This window comes from Elephantulus edwardii, unplaced genomic scaffold (genome assembly GCF_000299155.1).
Source record: "Elephantulus edwardii isolate Elephantulus edwardi_28Jun2011 unplaced genomic scaffold, EleEdw1.0 scaffold00014, whole genome shotgun sequence".
NCBI classification, from domain to species: Eukaryota; Metazoa; Chordata; class Mammalia; order Macroscelidea; family Macroscelididae; genus Elephantulus; species Elephantulus edwardii.
Window position 1 is genome coordinate 28020406 of NW_006399764.1, and position 20307 is coordinate 28040712.

At 45.2% G+C, this 20307-nt stretch overlaps 1 protein-coding gene across 1 annotated transcript in view; it reads left to right on the top strand.

The window, feature by feature from the left end:
* The window catches only part of GLIS3 (GLIS family zinc finger 3), a 503376-nt gene extending 483834 nt beyond the window's left edge, over positions 1-19542 (top strand). Inside the window, exons 9-10 of the mRNA XM_006881316.1 lie at positions 18498-18680; positions 19406-19542. Of these exons, the coding sequence (XP_006881378.1) occupies positions 18498-18680; positions 19406-19542 (320 nt within the window). The remainder of the gene's footprint in view (positions 1-18497; positions 18681-19405) is intronic.
* Positions 19543-20307: the final 765 nt, after the last annotated feature.

Below are 20307 nucleotides of genomic sequence, written 5' to 3' on the forward strand. Positions count from 1 at the left end.
GAATTTGCATGTCATCCTTGCGCAGGGGCCATGCTAATCTTCTCTGTATCATTCCAATTTTAGTATATGTGCTGCCGAAGCAAGCACGTAAGTGAGTTTTAAGGGGAGTTGGAATTAAAGCATGTGGCTTCTAACTAGCGTATTGATGGTTCTAAGCCACCCACCGCCCTGTGGGAAAGGCTGCGGCAGGCAGGCTGTAAGTTTACGATGTGGGGCACCCGTGGGGCAATGCTCTTCTGTCCTGCAGCAACAGTTAGTCAGCTCGATGGCAGTGGGTTTGGGGTTTGGTCTAGTTGGATTTTTTAGGAGTGAACATATTCATAGCAATCTGTGTCTTGTAATTCTTGTATTTTTAGTTGGAATTTTTCTTGTAAATGTGACAAGCAATTAATTATTTAGAAGGGGGAAAGGGTACATACCAGTGGATGGAATTTCCTTCAAATAAAAGAGAAAAGAACTGCCCACATGTCAGGAACATCTGAATTACTGGTAGTGAGGTCACTGCCGTAATAAAACCTAAGTAGAAAGTAGAGTAACAAAAACAGTAAACCTCGGGGATGGGTGCAGTACTGCATTATAACATAATCTTGGTCCCCCACAAATTCTTAATTGATTCACTCATTCTTTTGAGCGCTTTTTTGTGATCACAGGAATTCCCCACCCACATTAATCATATTGTTCTGAGTTAACCCTCCTCATTCTTTTGCAAGGTCTTTGAGAACTAGACCTCAAGATACAAGTCTATAAAGTAAGATCCCTCAGACATTTTTCTAGATCATTTGAGCAGAACCACCAACCCTCGTCTTACTATATTCCCTCACCAGACCCAGCCTCCTGTCACACATCTCAGAGCAAACTTTTTCCTCAGTGAGGTCTTCCATCTTCTCGTCATTATAGCAGACAGATTCCAGGAATCTGACTTAGCCGAGTAATTACCCACAGTCCTCGGCTCCTGTGGCCATGGACTGACCAGGTTTTATCAATTCCAGTGAGGCTAGAGGCAGTCATGTATGTCTCTGTTGAAACACGTGTTTTATTGCCGTGTCACTCATACATTGGTATTGGTGATGGCCGTCAGATCAGCCATGACTCAGAAGAACAAAGCATTACCTGGCCAGGCACTGTCTTCATGGGCCTTGATAGGCATGATCTCACTGTCACAGCCATTCCATGGCGTTTTCTCGTTTTTGCTGACCTTCTACCAAGCACGATATTCTTTTTTTAGAGACTGATTTCCTCATAATGTGTTTAAAATAAGTTTGCCCCTTCAGAAGGAAGCAATGCAATGTGAGGGTGGCTGAGCCTTGACTTCTGCCCGGTTCATAAAGGGGAATTTTCCCTGTCAATAATAGCCATAGTATCATTCATAATTAACCCCATGATTAGACATTCTGCCCCACATGCTTCTGCACCAATTTCTAGCACTCATTGGGTCCAATGTTTGCTCTTGACTCACAGACTTTACTCACATTTGCGGGGTTTATTAGGGAAGTAGGTTGGAGAATAGGGAAGGCAAAGAATACCACACAATTGCAAGTCCAAGTGTAGTTCAGCAGTCCCAAGTCAGATTAATATCAAAACATAATTTATTAACTGGTGAAAGACAGTAGTTCAGTCCACCAGTGAGTCTACAGCGAGCAGCACAAAAGCAAGAAGTCTCTGGTTTTCTCAATAGTCCAGCAGACTTCCTCTCAGAGCAGTGATAAATCAGATTTTTCTTCAATCACCCAGCAAGCAAAACCTAATTTAACAGTGGCCTTGATCTCTTGGCTTCTTCAAATTACACCTTGCCAAAGTCTCTTCACTGCAGTGCTGTGATCTCATCACCTTCTCTCCACCACTGTCTCACTGTCTTTCACAGTGTGGAAAGCACTCTCTTATGTTGATCCCACAGCTGTTGATGATTTGAAGACCATGTGTCCACAATTAAAGTAGCTGGAGATCACCCCCCTCCCCAATGAGGGCTAATAACAGTGGCTAGAAGAGCCAATTTTCAAGGGTTCTAACACCCCAGCCACCTTTATAACTTAGGAACATTCTTGTTATATTTCTTCTAAGTCTATTATATTCCTTCTTTTGGCAGCTTATGATATAGTCAATATATTTCACCAGAAACAAAGTTCATATACATTATTTCTCTCTTCCTTTTTCACTATTCAGCTTGCTCGTCCATCTGAGATGATTTAAAGGACCGTGACTTAAATCTGATACACCTTATTCATCAATTGCTCATAATACTTTTGCATGCGTGGATAAACCTTTTCCATGTCTGCCTAGTCAGTTTAAAGACTGAGGTGCATCAGCCCCAACTCATGGTATTTGCCATTATGTCATACACCTGTGAAAGTTAGACAGTGAATAAGGAAGACAAAAGAATTAAAGCTTTTGAATTGTGTTTTTGACTAAGGGTTGAATATGCCATGAACTACGGGGTGGGAGGTGGGGAACAACAAACAAATCTATGTTGGAGAAAGTGAGACTCAAATGCTTCTTGGAGGCAAGGATGGTACAACTTCATCTTGCATACTTTGGCCATGTTAGGAAGCATCCGTTTCGGGACAAATTAGAGGTCAGTGAAAGAGAAGAAGACCTCAGTGAGACAGTGACTACAGCATGACTTGAGCATAGCAGAGGTTGTGAAGATGGCACAGGATACAGCAAGGTTCAGATCCATTGTTCATAGGGTCACTGGGATTTGGAGTGACACCTAACAGCAGTACTAACTTAGTAAAATAATGCAAAAGGCTCAAACAAATCAGTGATTGCAGAAATGGGTCAAGACCAGGCAAGGCTTCATCCTCTTGTACCTGAAGTCGCCATGAAGCAGAGTCTAACAACGACCTAAGAACCTAGAGTCAGAATCTGGCGACTGTATGGAAATCACTCAGTAAGTCATTTGTTAAATGAATACTTACATCTTCGTTATAAATTTACGAAAATAGTTCATAAATCTTCTTATCCTTGTTTAGAGATGACTCTCAACTCAGAGTGAGTATTGTGTGACATTGTAAATGGTTTCCTAAAAAGCACGTAGGGTGTTCTGTGGATGGACTTGGTGGTTGAAGCCTCCTGCCCAGTCCTCTTTTCTCTCTAGCTTCATAAGCCTTTGTACCCTCCTGCAGCACTGGGCAATTTCAACAGGAGCCACCTCCAGCTCCTCTGGACAGGGCCGATCATACTTCGGTTACCTTTGTTTCTGCCTCCATTTAAAAAGAATTACATGACGGGAAGAGAAGCTACTTTATTTTCTGAAACTTCTTTGGACTGTTGTGCGTAAGCTAGATAGCGTCTTCAAGCTGGGTCTTTATCCCTCTCTCCATCGTCCTTTTCATCGAAGGCTCTGACTGTGGATCCCGTGTACTTACACATTTCCTCATTCTCACATACTCGTCTCCTCCTCTGCGTCAGTGGGTTTTCAGAGGAAGTAAATCTCAAAGGAGGAGACTGCCCATCCTTCTTCTGCAGAGAAACTAGCAGATTAGAGCCACATACTTTTGTGTTGGCAACACAATTCCTTACCATGAAGTCACCTGAACTCCCTAATCGAATAAACTACCAAACACCAAAACCATCAAAAGGGTTACAACTCGCAATGACTGTCCTTTGAGTTTCCATGACTGTAAATCGATGAGAGAAAACTGCCCATCATTCTATTCAGGTGTGACTGGTGGATTCGAACCACCAATCTCTCAATTGCTAGCCCAACACTTAACTCACCATACCACCAGGCAGCTCATGCAGACCACACCTGCTAAGGGTACAATTGAAGATTTTCTTAGAACATATACAATCAGTTTGTCCCAAAAAATTCCCAAATGAAGATTTTCTTGATGTTTCTTCTCATCTCTGTCAGATCAATAAGTTTGATATTTCTGTTCCTATACTTGAATATTTTTATTTTTTTATGTTATCTTTTTCCCCCTCATATTTGAATTTTGTTCTGCATCTTTTACTCATTATCACCGGAATCTTCCTGTCCTCTCATCTCTGTCAGATCAATAAGTCTGATATTTCTGTTCCTATACTTGAATATTTTTCTTTTTTTATGTTATCTTTTTTCCCCTCATATTTGAATTTTGTTCTGCATTTTTTGCTCATTCTCACTGGAATCTTCCTGTGTTCTGGTCAGAGCTGTTGGTAGTGATAGCTGAGCACCATCTAGTTCTTTCTCAAGTTAGAGGAGACCTTGGTACATATGGGCATTTAGTGCTTTGTACTAATTGCATCTTTAAATATTTGGAATATTAGGTGGTTGTTTTTCTTCATCCTTCTTTGCTCTGACCAGAAAGATACCAGTAGTTGCTTCTTTGATGGTTGCTAACAAGTTTTTAAAATCAAGATGCTCACCAAACTAGGAGGTAGAGAGTTTGTTTTATGTACCGTTTCGTCAGTTGACCTAGATCTCTGTAGTCCGTAACTCTCAAATAACCAGTGATTCATTTCCTGTATCTAGTTTCCATGGTTGTGGGTCCTTTATACTCTGTGTGTGTGTGTGTATGTCCACACACAAGCTTACCTCATTTTACTGACCTTCACTTTATTATGCTTTGCAGATACGGAACTTTTGACAAATATTTGTAATAGCAACCCTGCATTGAGGCCATCTGTGGTCAGTACTTGCCCCTCTGTCAGATTTTGGTAGCTCTCACCATATTTCAAGCTTTCTCATCATGCTGTTGCATGCTTTTAGTTGACTCCAGTAGAATATAAACGTAACCCCTAAATGTCATGGGAACCCAAACAAGTTGGCGTGACTTGAATGAAACTGACCTTATCTGTGAGGAGTGACTCCATCATGCAATAATTACAGGTATGTGTGTAGGACTATCACCACCATACCTGCATATGTGTTCATGTGTACTCCTATGTGACCTCTCTCAACTATTGGTTTTTGCTGTTGTTGTTTTGTCCTGTGGAGTCAGAACTGACTCATAGCTGACCCTCCAGTAGGTTTTTAGGGGTAATACATTGCACTGGAGGAGATTTCTCCAGAGAGTTTGCCCCTCTTTTACCTGCAGTACAGATAGTGGGCTCAAACCTTGTACCTTTGAACTGGCAGTGCAGCTCTTTACCATTAGACCACCGTTTAGCATATGCATTCACCTGTGTGTGTCTGTTGCTGCTGCAGGATTGTATGTGTCACTGTCCCCATGTGCACCTGTCAGCGTCTCCCTGGTCACATTGTGCTCCCATGTTGTGTGTTGCCTTTTCCGTCACCAGAACGAGCTCTTGTCTAGAATCTGCTTAGTGATTCTCCTCCCCTCCTTGCATACTCTGATCACTTTCAGAGAATATTGCTTGCCCTGAATAAAACTGTCCTTGACCTTTTGTAACAGTGCTCTCCTAAAAGAGTTGTCCCTTAAGATAATGCACATTTCACTCAGCCCAATATCTTCCAGATCCATCCATGTTTTGAGGTGTTTCAAGCATTTATCATTATTCTTTATTGTTCTGTAGGATTCCATTTACTCATGACCTGCTGGTCATCCATTCATCTGTCACTGACACTAACGTTGCTCCCATCTCTTTTCTGTTGTGACTAATGTTTCCATGAACATGGATGTTCTTACGTCTCTTGAATATATACCTAGGAGTAAGATTTCTGGATTGTTGAGGGGGGTGGAAAAATAGTTCTAGATTATATGCGGTTTAAAAAAAAATCTTCTCTCAGACTGCATACAAAATTCATATACATTGTGTTTTATTCATGTACATTGTGTTTCAGACATCATTCACATTGTGTTTCACACAATCACTCCCATACACTGTGTTTTTTAAAATTAATCACCACTGATCTATGCCCACTGTCACCCTGACTTTTCAGATCCCCACAAGATCTAATTCCTTCAGGCCCTCCCTCTGCCCACAGAACTCTGTGACACTTTGATTTTTCCCCCTCCCCAACCTCAGCCCCCCACACCCTTCCCCTTGTTCCTTCGGAATTTTATCCACATCTTACTAGTTGTCCTTTTATTTTTACAATAATGGTCTTACTCAGTATTTGTCCTTATCAGACTGAGTTAGTTCACTCAGCTTAATGCTCTCTAGCTTCCCCCATGTTACATAGTCGTCCCATGTGTTGCATAGTATTCCATTGTGTGACTGTACCACAATTTCCCCAATATATTGTTGATGAACATTGGGGCTTTTTCCATGTTCTTGTTATTGTGAATAAGGCTGCTGTGAACATCAATGTACAAAGGTCCATTTGTGTCTCAGTTCTATTTTCCTTGGTATATATTTCTAGCAATGGAATTTCTGGGTCAATGGCATTTCTATGTTTAGTTTTATGAGGAAATGCCAAACTTCTTCCAGAGTGGTTGTACCGTTTCACAATCCACAACAATGTAAGGGAGTTTCAGTCTCTCTCTGTCCTCTTTTATCATTCATTGCTTGCCACCCTGTTAAAACTTTGCTTTTGCTCCTGGGGTGAGATGGTATCTCACTTTGGTTTGAATATGCCTGTCTTTGATTGCTGGTGATTTTGAGCCTTTCTTTATATGTCTGTGTGCCATCCATATCTTTCCTTTGTGAGAAACCTTTCCATGCCTCTTACTCATTTTATGATTAGCTTGTCAGGTTTGTTGGTTTTTTTCTTGTGGAAGTTTTCTAGTACTTTGTAAACTTTTGTAATGAGACCCTTGTGTGAGATGGCATTGCCACTTGTTTTTTCCCCACTCAGTAGGTTTTCTTATCACCCTATTGAAAAAGTGTTTGATGCAGACAGGGATTTAATCTTTGGAAGAACCCATTTGTCAGTGTTATCCTCTCCTGATTGTGCAAGGATTGTAGGTATTTCTAATAGCAGCTTTTTGAGCAAGTGTACACCATTTTCCATACTGATTGTACCATTCTCAGCCCCACCAGCAGTGTGTAAGAGTTCCACTCTACCCATAGCCTTACTCGTATTCATTGCTTTGTTTTTCTTATCAATGTCATTACTGCCTTGGTTAGATGGTAGCTCAATGTAATATATTGACTTTCCCTAAAGGCCTAGTGGCAAGAAGCTGTGCTGCAATCCCTGAAGGAACGCAGTTCGAGTCCATCAGCTGCTCCATGGGAGAAGGATAGACAGTCTCCTCCTGTGTGATTAACTGCCTCTGAAAACCTGCCAGAGGGTCGATTCTGACTCGATGGTACACAACAGCAACAACAATAATTGCAAACACTTTTATGTGTTTGTTGACCAGTTCAGTGTCGTCTTTGGTGAAACGTCTCTTCATTCATGTTTTTTGCCAGTTTTTGTCCTGTTGTTGCTGAAGTGCTGACGTTTTCTACAGATTTCAAGCAACAGATTCTTTTTAGCTGTGTGATAGCCAGATATCTTCCCCCCACCTCAAGAGGTTCTTTTTGACTCTTTTAGCAAAGTCTTTGGATGAGCATAGATGTTCGGTGCTCAGGCAATCCCAGTTCTGTAGCTTACCCTCTGCTGGTTGGTCATTTTTAGCCGTGCTTCATGCGCAAATTAGGCCCCTAGCATTGTCCCCATCTTTCCGTCACAGTCTGTGAGAGAATCAGTGGATGCCTGTTGACTTTGAAGGTGGCAGACTCTCTTAGGGCCTGGTCTGTGGGAGGGAGCGCCTGGTCCCAGGTGATGGTGGAGAGAGTAGTACAAGGCCAGGAAGTGCAGAGGCGGCCTGAGGAGACTGCTGGCTGGGGGAGGAGTGGCAGGACAGGTGTCCCTAGTCACCAAGTGGTCAGGAGCAGGAATATCACACCTGTAGTCACCCGTGGCCTGGCTACTCCATTCCCTTGGTGGTTAACGGCATATACTCCCGTGGGTTGTGTAGAGTGCACTAGTCTCACTGCCACCATCTGGGTCGTTGGTGGTGCCCACTCGCCCCTGCCAGTGCCCCACCAACTGGTGGCCAGGGAGGGAAAGCGTACCTCTCTTGTTGACAGGCACTCCATGATAAGAGCACCCCGTACTCAGGTCCCTATCTCAGCCCCAGTGTGAGGAAGGTGGCTGGCTGGCCAAAGTCCTGTGTCCTCAGCCATCACTCTCCAAACCTTTTCTTCTGGGTGGGTCTTCAAACCAGGTGACCAACAACCATTCTACCAATGGTGGTGCTGTTCCTCTTGACTGACTGCCCACCTGCCATGTGGTCTCTGGGTCACTGGCACCCTCGCCTCCCTCCCTCCACTCTCCTTCCTTAAGCCTCTCATGCTCTGCTCATCATGCTTTGCGCCGAATTTGCCTGCAGGGCTTCTCTGCCTCAACTCTCCGCCGGGATTTCTGTGGAGGTGCCTTCCTGCGCTTCTCACCCATGCATGGCTTGTCTTAAGCTGGCCGTGCCGTGTAGCCCACCTGGCAGTGCACCCTCACTCCACATCTTGGTCACAATTTTCCTTCCATTTCTCCTTCCTGTCAGTGTTTGGCCTCCTTTTTATCCTTTTGTATGATGCTCAGGGACCAGGAATGAGGCTTTCTGTCTGTTTTACTTGGTTTCTCAGGTCTTTGCTGTAGAGTCTCTGTCTAGGTTGTCATCTTAGTCACTCCCTGAATGCTGCCCCTTACCATCCAGACTCCGCAGGTCAGCGTCCCCCCACCCCATCCTCCAAGCAAGGTGTTACACCTGCCCAGGAATTTTGAGTCATAGGAAGTGGGCGTGTGGTTTCTTCTTGAACTTGAGTTTTCAGCAACCAGGTGTTGAGTCCTTTCCGTTCCTCCCCCGTGCTTCTCCTCCGTCGCACTTTGAGGGTCCTGCTGCCTCATAAGTATGAGCAACCCCTTTCTACAGCTGGACAATGAGGGGCTCAGAGGGACTAAGTTCTCCTCAAGGTCGTACAGCCCTTCAGTGGCAAAGCCAGCTTTCAAATCCCTTTCAGTCCCCTGAGATCTGCTGGGCTTCAAGTGTCGGGGTGTGTAACACCTGTGGGTGTGTTCTGAGCACCATGCTCACCGAACCATTTTGCTCTGTCTATACCCTGCATGGCAATTACTGAGACACATGGCAGTGAGCTTGCTCTGACAGATACTGAGAACTTAGCGCTGGGCCACTGTACACAGGGTTTGAGTGAGCTGTTGTTGTTATGCGTCATCGGGTAGCTTGCGACTCATAGCAACCCTACATACAACAGCCCTAAACTCTGCTCTGTCCTGTGCCAATCACACTGTCTCCGACACACCCATCCCGATTACCCCAGTCACTGAATCAATCCACCTCATAGAGGGTCTTCCCCTTCTGCGCTGTCCCTCCACCCTCCCAAGCATAACGTCCTTTTCCAAGGACTGGTCCCTTCTTACAGCATGTTTAAAGTATGTTAGATGGAGCCTCAGAATCCTTGCCTCCAAGGAGCCGCCCGGTTTAACCCTCTCCAGGATGAATCTGTTTTCTTGGCAGTCCAGGGTACATTCAATACTCTTCTCTAGCACCACAGCTCAAAGGCATCAATTCTCCTTGAGTGAGCTAGGGGTACTTAAATGAAAACGAATTGCGTCTTTAGCCCGATGTCTCTATGCATGCCTTCCTTCTGCACTTTCCCATAGCCCGCTGTCCATTTAGAAACATGCTCTCCCCATCCTCCTCCTCTATTTGAATTGTAAACAGATGTCAGGAGCAGCCCCCTGCCCCTGGAAGTGAAAATCCAAGTCTGTGGCCCAGGGTACTGTTCCCAGCTCCTGGGGACCTGCTGCGGTGCAGAGGGGACACACCTCAAGTACTGGAGATACAGCCCACAGTGGCCTGTGAGCTGGTGACAGAAGCTGCAGAGGAAGAGGGCCCCAGCTTTAGGGACGGAGGAGCAGTGGTGGAAATATTTAACAGTCTTGGCTGTCAACCCAAAGCTGGAGGTTCATCCTTACACAGAGGCACCTTGGGGAAAAAAGATCTACTGATGACTCCCGAACATCAGCCCTTGGCTGCCTTGTGGAGCAGTTCTGCCCTGACACGCATGACGGTGCCAGGAGTTCGGATTAGCTTGGTGGCAAGTGATAGCTGGTCGTGGAGATGTGCAGACCACTCTAACTCGGTGCTCTCCCTCAGCTGCCATATGTCCAAAGGAAGGATGACCAACTGGCTGCTTCTATAGCCCGCCTTGAACCACTATCATAGAGCCGCTTCGATGGGAATGTGCCCAGTGGAACTGCCGTTCACTCACTCATTCCCACGCGGTTGGAACCAGCTCATAGCTGACTCTCCAGGAGGTTTTCAGAAGCTGTGAACTGCACAAGAGTTGACGGTCCATCTTCCTGCCGTGGAGAAGCTGAGGGATTTGAACCTCAAGCCTTTGGGTTGGCAGTGCAACTCCTTACTACCTAGCTCGCCAGAATTGTCAGAGTTACCATTTCCTTTTTTTTTTCTTCCTTTCTTAGTACAGTAGTTGCTTAAATGTCAGTTGTAAATAGCTTGAATGCTTTGCAAGCTGGTTTATTTCTCTGCCCAAAGGAAAATCTGTCTGCCTAGAACAGTCTGTGTGCACTGCTCTGCAGCACCCTGCCCCCACTGACAGATCCCAGATTAAAATGGGGGACTGGCAGCTCTCCTCCTCCCTGGAAGAAGGACGCGCAGGGGAGCGATCTCTGTTGAAGACCTGGGTGACGCTGATGGCCATGGGTAGGAACCAGGCTGAAAAAGGACCACCCATTTGTGAAGATTTCACTCCTAAAGACTGCAGCCTTTATTACTGCAGAAAGTGGATTATCTGAGAAAATGTGTTTAGGAGGTGCTTTAGAACCTATTAATATTAATGTGTTTATACTTACTTAACAGCAATAATACTGATTCTGAGCAGTAATAATAATAATTTACTGAGCAGTAAATAATAATATTCATGGAGAACCAGCTCTGTGCTAGTGAGTTGTTGGGTAGCACCAATGGCTAATTCGTCAGCTTCTGGCTGAAGATGGGCAGGACTAGCCACCTACTTCCAAAAGGTCCCTGTCTAAAAAACTCTGTGGAGCAGTTCTTCTCGGTAGCATTCATGCCACCACGCATCAGACTCAGTGCAGCAGTCACCCAACAGCACCAACTGCATGTGTCAGGGGACATAACTAGTAGCTTCTATAGACTTTTTATATAGGGAGCTCTGGTGGCTAAGGGGTAAGGAATTGTGCTAGCAACCTAGAGGAGCACTGTTCAAATCTGCCCACTGCTCCATGGGTGACAGATGGACAGACAGTCTCTGCTTATGCTGTTTACAGCTTCTGAAAACCCAGTAAAAGGTCAGCTCTGGGCTGGTTCCATGTCGGCACTTCACAACAACCGCAAAATATATATATATTCAGACATTGTAGGCTTGGCTCCTACAATAAAGGAAGTCACATGTATTTTTATTGTGTGTTTAAGACTCATATTTATACTCGACTAGAATCTGTTAGATGTAAAATAACACTATCAGAAGGTTTTAAATAAAAACTTTTATATAATAACACTATCAGAAGGTTTTAAATAAAAACTTTTATATAATAACACTATCAGAAAGGGGTTTTTAAAAGAAAAATTTTTTACTTTTTAAAAAATTTGTGTGTGTGTGTGTGTGTGTGTGTGCGCGCGCGCGTGCGCGCACGCGCGCGCGCCGTCAAATTAGATCTGACTTGTACAGGAAGAGATTGTCCCTCCTTCTCAAGCAGAGTATCTGGTGGATTCGAACCGCATAACTCTGGGACTGCAGTACAGCTTCTTGCCACAAAGCCACCAGCGCCCTTTATCAGAAAGTTTTAAATATAAATATATAGAAATGACCAAAATGCAATATCAAGACCTAAGACAAGCACATGTTACTAGAACAAATGGTGCCAGTAGATTTGCTCAGTGGAAGATTGCCACAAATGTTCCAATTTGTTAAAGAAAAGGGGGAAAAAACCTCACCACACTATCATGAGGTGCAATGAAGTAAATAATTATCATAAAATGAAGTGGTGCCTGTGCGCTTCCTGTCCTGAAGCCCAAGAGTTGTCAGCTGGCTTTCCTTTAAGTTCTTGGCTGGGCCGTTTGTTTCTCTTGTGAAACAAAGTGTGAGAGTTTGCCTTGTCCTAGATCCAGCACGAGGACTTTGGCTGTGTGTGGTGGCTCAATAAAATAAGATAAAATAAAATGTAAAAGGCTGCTCTGCAGTCACATTGGCCACACGTCCAGTGCTCAGTGACCAGAGCAGCTGCTGCTTTGCACGGTGGAGCCTTGAGCGCACCCGGGAACAGAGAACATTCTATGAGAGAAGACGGTCTGGAAAGTGCCCTGCCTGGTCAGATGGTCAGGTCCTTGTTCCTCTTCCTGGAAACCCACACCTTGTTGATGGACTGCTGTATCATCCTGAGCTGCCAGAGTGATCCCATAAACTCTTCATTGAATCATCACCACACCGGTGAGTCTGGGAGCGCAGTGAATATTGAGCATTGGGTTGTTCAAAGATCATTGATTCAAATCCACCAGGCACTCGTCAGGAGGAAGAAGAAGCAGTTGACTTCTATGAAGGGCACTCCTGCTCCGTCCTGCAGACACTATGAGTCAGTAATGGCCTTGGTTTGGTTTGGGATCATACTGGCGATCCTATGTGACAAAGTCAGGGAGCATCTTTAACAATCAATTCTTGTGATGAGAAGGCACGCATCTGTTACATCAGCTGGAGAAGCAGGACAGGGTGATACATCCCTTACTCTAGTTTTGTGGGTCCACATCTGTCTGTTTCTCAGTTGTGACAACACAGGAAGAGTTTCCCTTTCTTTGTAAACACAAACCCAAGTTGTCCAGTTGATACAATTTCATAGCAATTTTTAAATACATATGTAGAAGTACATGTTTCTCTTTAGAAAAGCTTTGTTTCCAAAATGAAGAAGCGAATGATTCTCCTTAATCGTCAAAGACACCCTCTCTGCCTTCAGTGGGTACAGGTTTTACAATTGGGATTTTAATGAAAGTTTACCGAAAGGTTGAGTTTTCAGTCATTGATTGATGCGTGTTTTCCTTCCTCCTCCCCCCACTTCATGTTGTAATGTGCTTCTGTTCCAGACTGTTAATTGTCAAACATTTAGTGACTAATCATACATTCCCTTCACACAGCCCTTTCCTTCGTCTGTTCCAGTGCAGTGTTCTTCATCTCTTCACTCCTTTTCTGTGTCCCCCACCCCACCCGATGTGTCAGTCATACTTTAGAACAGCAGTCTAACACAGTATTTGTTCTTTTATGACTCTTTCACTCAGCATAATATCTTTCAGATTCTTGCATGGTGTGTAGTATTTTACAAGTTCATATTTTTCAGTGTTAGGTAATATTCCATCGTGTGAGTGTATCATTTTTCTAGCCGTTTGCTGTAGACAGAGGGGTACAGTTTAGGTGGTTGTGATTGTCACTTGCCATTGGCTGTGACTTGTGTTGACCCTGTGGACAACAGGACAGAATACTGCCCAACCAGTGTCAGCTGCAGGGCCCCTGTCCTATTTGAGATCATCTTCTGAGGCTGAGGCTGAGGCAGACAGCATATGTTCATTGGGTTCTGTTAGCTTAGTTTTATAAGGAAATCTCCAGGCCTTTTTTCAGACTGTCTTGGTCTGAATCTCGTTCCCATGGCAATACTGTAGGACAGAGTAGAGCTGCCCTTCTGGGTTTCCAAAGCTGTAAAACTTCATGGATGCAGACTGCCTCGTCTTTCTCCCAAGGGGCACCTCATAGGTTTGAACCACCAACCATGAGCTTAGTACCTGGGTTCTTTAACCACCACACTACACCACTAAGATCTCTCTTAGTTTGGAAGCTCCACTGAAACCTGTCCACTATGAGTGACCCTGAGGATATTTGAAATCCCATTGGTACAGAACCCAGCGTCACAGCAACACACAAGCCACCATCCTATGGGGCAACATGACAGACGAGTGGAGGGGATAGTTGTGATAGAATTAGTTTATCCACAAATGCCTCTCCGTCCTTGGCAGTAAATGACTTGTCAAATGGCAGGGGGTAGAGAGATTTTGTGACTGAATCTGACAACTAGTGTTTATTGCCGACATGTGTTTATGTGCGTGCTGCTATGTTATTTGTTATAAATGTGTGTGTTTCCACTCTGCTGTAGCATCAGTCTCCAAGAGCAGCGTCCTTTCAGGCCCCTGTGAGGCCCTGAGAGTGAGAACTAACTCCCAGGTTGGGTCCCCGGCCGATTGGCTGACCTCGCCGTCACTCGTGTGTTTTATGTCCGTGAAATGTGTTAACATCTCGCTCAGTTCACTTTGTGTCCAGGAAGCTTTGTGTTTTTTCCAGGTTTTGCTACAGGAGCCCAGACAGCTGGATTCTGGAAGCCATTCATGAGAAAAGTAGCCCTGTTTTCTCTGGCTTCATGTGGGGGGGGGGACATAGCCCTGACGCATTCTGACAAGGGGGTGAGTTTTGTGAGCGGTGGGAAGAGAATGCTTTCAAGGCCTTTGATTGGAGTGACCGGTCTCTGTCTCTTCACACCAACATGCTAGGCCTCTCCGGGTGCTCTCAGAAACAGGATTTTCTTTGTCAAGAAGTGGCTGTTAGGGGGATAAAACTTGCCCCACTGGTCCTGACAGGTCTCCTGTCCAGAATTACAGGCCAGTCCACACCTTCCCATGACCAGAGGTCCAGGGGGCTTGGGGGGACTTCATCAGTGCAGCCCACTCCCTCACAGACCTTTGACATGTCACCCAGGTGGGGATTTTAGCCACTCACCATTTCTGTTCGCTCTCAGGAATGTGGAGGAAGGTGAGTTTTCATGACAGGCTGTGGGACCTCTCTGTCTTCGTACCTGATGTCCCTGTGAGCAAAGTCTTCTCAGAAAGAGAAGAAGACACTGATGTGCGCTGCCAGGGAATGTGGGTGACAGTGGAGCCAGGGGGCTTTTCTCAGGAGGAGGTATTAACCTTCGGTCAGATCAGCCGTGGTCGTTCATGGAGTCTTTCCTGTCCGACAGAAATACCAGGCTTTCATGGACTGGGCCTCACGCCCTAAAATCAGAATCTGTCCCCAGACATGTCCCAAACCATGTACCTCGCTCAGACCTGGGGTGGTCAATTAGTGTGGGCTGCGAGGACCAACCTAGGCTTGAGGCACACCACTCAGGGTGCCAGAGGGTCAGGAGTGTTCTGGAGAATTCTTCTTGGGGTCTAAGGGTTGATGTGTACCACATGACTACTTCTGAGTTCATTCTTGAGTTCAATTATTGTCAAAGGGCTGATTCATTGCATTTTTTAAAACCATTAGTTCCCTTCATAAATTTTACCTTCCTTTTGAGAACTATGTTGTCATTGTAAAATATTTTGGATTTTTATTGTATTTATTTAGCAAACATGTCCATGTAGTGTGTTATTAAAATGTTGCTGTTAGGTGACATTGAGTCTGGGAGAACTCATAGCAGCCCTGTGAACAACAGACCGGAGCCCTGTCAGTATATTTTATTATTTTTATTTCATTTTGATTTTTATATTTGAGTGAAAGTTTACAAAGCATATTACATTTTCAATAAATCATAAGTATTTTGTTTTGTTTTGACATTAATTAATTAATTAAAGTTGGTTAATATAATTAATTGCAGTGTCTCATCAAGCTTACTGTACGTTGCCTTTCCCTTCACCCCACTTCTCCGTGTTAATTTATGCTCCCCTCTCTCTTCCTTCCCATCTCTCTTAGCTCTCCAGGATTGATTCTGTGTGTAAGCCTTTCCTTAGCTTTTTATATTTATGGTCTTATAATTGTCACTCTGTAACTGATTTATGCCACCCAGCATTATTTGGTCTAGATTCATCCATGTTGCACAGTGTTTTATAAATTCTTGATCCTTTTTTAGTGATGCATAATACTCTATTACTAAAAATTGGAATTTTTGGAAGCAGGAGTGGCATCCACTTCCTAAACAACATGCTTCTGGAAACTCTATGAACTTTGATAAATGTCCATAGTCGTAGAGGGGCTTCAGGCCTTTTGTTCATAGGATTGCTGTGAGTTGTGCTCGATTCAAAGGCAATCAACAACACCAACAACAATACTCCATTATATGATGTACCACAGGTTTTTAAATTTTAATTTAATAAAGGCAAATTTGGAAGCAGGAGTGGCATCCACTTCCTAAACAAGATGCCTCTGGAAACTATGAACTTAGAGAAATGATGATAGTTACAGAAAGGCTTCAAGTCTTCTGTTCATGGGATCTCTAGAAGTCATGCTAGACTTGATGGCAATAAACAACAGCAAAGGCAAATAGTGCCTTTATTAAAATATACTGATTATTAAAATATACTGATCATATGTACATGTATTCATTGTTGTGTATCTTTTATAGTATTAAATGGTATAAATTGGTTATACTATAAGCTATAGAAATAATAAGTCACTTAATCTTCATAATGGCACAGTAAGGTGTGAACCCAAACCCACTGCTGTCATAGTCCAGCTCATAGTGACCCTGTAAGCAGACACACGGCCTCCGAGCTGATTCTGACTGGTGGGGACCCTGGAGGACAGCGTACAACTGCCCTGTAAAGATTCTGAGGTTCAAGTCTTCAGAAGAGAAGACTGCTTCATCCTCACATGGAGTGACTGGTGGACTCAAACCACTAACAACCTTGAGATTAACTGCTCTGCCAACAGCACTGAGTACAACTGCCCAGGGAGTTCCTAGACTGTCATGTTTCTGGAAGCACAGTGCTCCCAAGGAGCAACCAGTTCAAACTGCTGATCTTCTGGTTAGTAGGGAAGCTCTTTATCCACTGCACCACCAGGGCGCCTTCTGTGGGGGTAGGTACTCCCACTAGTCCCTGAGTTAACGGATGCCCTGGGAAACTAACGTCTTAAGACCTTCTTAAGTTTCTGCGCTAGGATTTAAATAGTTGGAAGAGTTGCCCATTTCTTTTGCCTCTGTAACCCTGTGTATTCTTCCCGTTTTCTTTGGATACTTCCTGCATCATTCCATAATTATCCGCAGAATGCTTCACTGTCATAACTCAAAGCTTGAGGGTTTTTTCAGTACTTCCAGCTTTAGAAATGACATGCCAGTTCTTCCTTTTGGTTTTGACTTCCCAAGCAGACCTTTGAAACCTACTCTTAAGGGTCTTTACGTCATTGTTCAGTGTGTCACAACTCTTGACTTTGAGATGGCTTCTACATTCAGGTGAGATGTGCTCGTGGGGTACTTTGATTCTGGCGGGTTTGTTTCATTTCACTCTGCCATTGTCTGTTAAATCACTGCTCCTTGGTCTTGTTCTGACCAATAATAATTTCTCCACCATCTCTTTGTAAAAGAGAATTTGTTTTGATTTAAAAAAAAAAAAAAATTTAACGGTGAGCTCTGGTGGCCTAGTGGCAAGAAGCTGCACTGTAATCCTAGAAGTATGCGGTTCAAATCCACCAGATGCTCTGCTGGAAAAGGAGGAAAAATCTCCTCCTGTACCAGTCAGATCTGATTTGACAGTACACACACACAAAATAATAAAAATAAAATTAAAAAAAATGAAAAAAAAAGCGCATTTGTCTTTTTCTCTCTGGTACACTCCCAGGTAGTGTAGTTATCATCTGAGTTCTTGAGAAAAAAGGTCTTTCCAATGAAGGAGTCACCGATCTTGAAAATATAGGTGATCTCCAGTGTCATTTCTATCACCAAAGCCACATTTTCCAATTGTAAGGCCTTCTTTGTTTCCAACTGTTGCCTTCCCGTGACTAGTCATTATTATTGCATCGTGGTGACATGTTTGAGCAGATAATGGTCAAACTCTTCAGCTTCTTCTTCTTTGACCATAATGGTTGATGTATGACTTTGAAAAGTAATAATATTAACTGAGGTGGGGTTTTTGGTTGTTTGTGTATTGATATTGTCCTTTCACTGACCTTGTAATCCTGGATGGGTCTTGAAACGCTCTTTTTGACAAGAATTGCAACGCCAGTACTCTACAATTTCTCAATCCCGGCATAGTAGACAATGGTCAGTCTTAGTCCATTCCAACTTGAGATACCCCTCTGGATGCCTTCCATTCCATTTGTTTCACAATTCTACACTCCAGTTATTAATGCTTATTTGTTAACAGTTTCTTCTCCTTTGAGTCATGCACATCAGCAAATGAAGGTCTCGGAAATTCTCTTCATCCGTGTCATTAAAATCGCCTCTGCTTTGGCACGGGGTCTGCAGCAAAGGCTTGAACCTGGCAGAGGTCAGGAAGATGGCACTGGAGATGGCAGGGTTTCACTCATAGGTTTGCTGTGAGTCGTAGTTGACTTGAGGGCATCTAACAACTCCTTGGAGAAGGCAGCTCTTCCGAGACTGTATTTTACGCACCTTTCAGCCTGAGACTCTCATCTTCCAGTATTTTCTCGGTGTGCTGGGGTGCTTCCTAAGGTGTGCACTGTCAGGTCTGCATCAACAGGCTCTGCTCTTGTCTGTCTGCGTCTGGAGACTCCGCTGACACCTGTCCGCCACAGGTGACCTTGCTCATATTTGAAACATTGGTGGCGTAGTTTCCAGAACCATGGCAGCCAGCAAGCCCCCACGAGAGGACATGCTGACCTGTTAGTAGTGGGCTTTTTCACTAAAGCAGCTTCGTGCCCCGCTTGCATTGCAGGGTTCTACGGGCAGCTTCAGACCTTCTGCCCACCGCACTACCCTGACTCCCAGCGAGCCGTGCCACCCGGCAGCTCCTGCAGTGGGGTGCCGCCCTTCGAGGACTGTCTGGTCCCCACGTCTGTGGGCCAGGCCAGTTTGGACGTTTTCCAAAGAGCCTTCTCGACTCACTCGGGCATTACAGGTATGTTGGTGACACGGTGTGGGAGATGGGGAGTTCCCTGTGTCCACCCTGGACTGCATTCAGCCCACCACATGACCACGTCGAGTCCTCATGTGTGTACCCTGGTTACTGTCCGTCTCCACCTGGCTCTCCAGCCTTCCCTGGCCGTGGAATGACCGTCCCATTTCGGCCACCGTCTTGTCCCTCCTGCCCTGTCCCAGCAGGCTTTCTGCATGTCTCCATGTTACTGGTCAGTCCCATCCTTCCCTCACACCGCTTCGAGCATGGTCCTCTAGACACACCCTTTCAGGAAATGACCTTCAGCAATTCCCGTAGCTCCACTTGCTTCAAGAGTTCAGTCTCCTTGATAAGATTCTCCAGACGGATAGCCCAGGAGCAGTACTTTGCATCTTCCCCAGTCTCTCTCTCCCCCATTTTTTTCTTCCTGGCTGCCTCCTTCTGGAATGTTCTTTCCCTACCCATCTCCCTTGGAGTGTCATCCTCATACCTCCCCGCAACACCATCCTTTACTTACCCGTATTTGTACCCCTTTTTATTTCATCCAGCTACTAAGAACTCAGGGCCCCCCATTAATGACACCCTCTGAGGACAGAGACCTGCTGGGCAGAATAACCCAGTGCAGCTGCTTCTTGGCCGTTCTTCCCACCCCGCCCGCATTTTTGAGAGAGGAATGAAGTGGGAGTGGGCCGTGGCGGGTGTCTGACTGCATCTGCTCTGTCTTCCAGTGTATGACCTGCCTTCAGCTTCCTCCAGCCTCTTCGCAGAGTCCCTCCGCAGCGTGCCTGATGACAGCACCTTCCTGCAGGTCAGCGCCTTGGACCGCTGCCCTAGCCAGCTCTCCTCTGTCTACACTGAAGGCTAACACTCGGCTGGCCTCTCCCACACGCCGGGGACCTTTCTGTTGCTTGTCACCCTGTGTGTCTGCCCTCCTGCAGACTCCATGAAGAATCGTGTCAACCGAGTCAGTGGAAGGTGGCATGCCACCGCTGTGCCTTCAGAGGGCAGAACTGGATGCGGGGGCTGGGCAGGCGGGTGTCTGTAGCCACTCCACATGCTTGCTGGGTTTGCGGGGCCAGCCCCCAGCATCACTCTCCCCAAAGGGAATGTCAAGTCTCCATCTACCGGATATCTGTTACTTCCTGGCTGTTCATCTTTAAAGGACCCCAGTGATGTGCATATGAAGATGTTATTGAGGGTCAGCCTTGCTGGAAAGACCACATAGAAATGGACACTCCGGTTACTTGGCCTCACTGCTGGCCCAGTGCAGACCCAGGGACAAGGGATGTCCTGGCCCAGAGCACCATGTGGTCTCCGTTCCCAGGGCCCTGGGAGCCCAGCCCTGTCTGCCTTGTCCAGAGCTGGCTGCCCACGTCTCAGCCCCGCACAGACCTCTCACCTCTCAGTGCTTCTCTAAGGCCTATCGAGCATGGACCCCTGAAAGGCACTACAGCTCTTTCCATTCCAGCACCCTGTCTCAGATCTTTAGTTTGAAAGACTTTCTATTTCTGTCTACTTTAAGGTTGTGGTGGTGTCTCAAAGTCTGTTGTTTGGAATAATGATTATTTCCATCTCCCCAGCTGTATCCATGGTGCACAGAGCTATGGTGCTGCCCCACCCTACCCCCTTG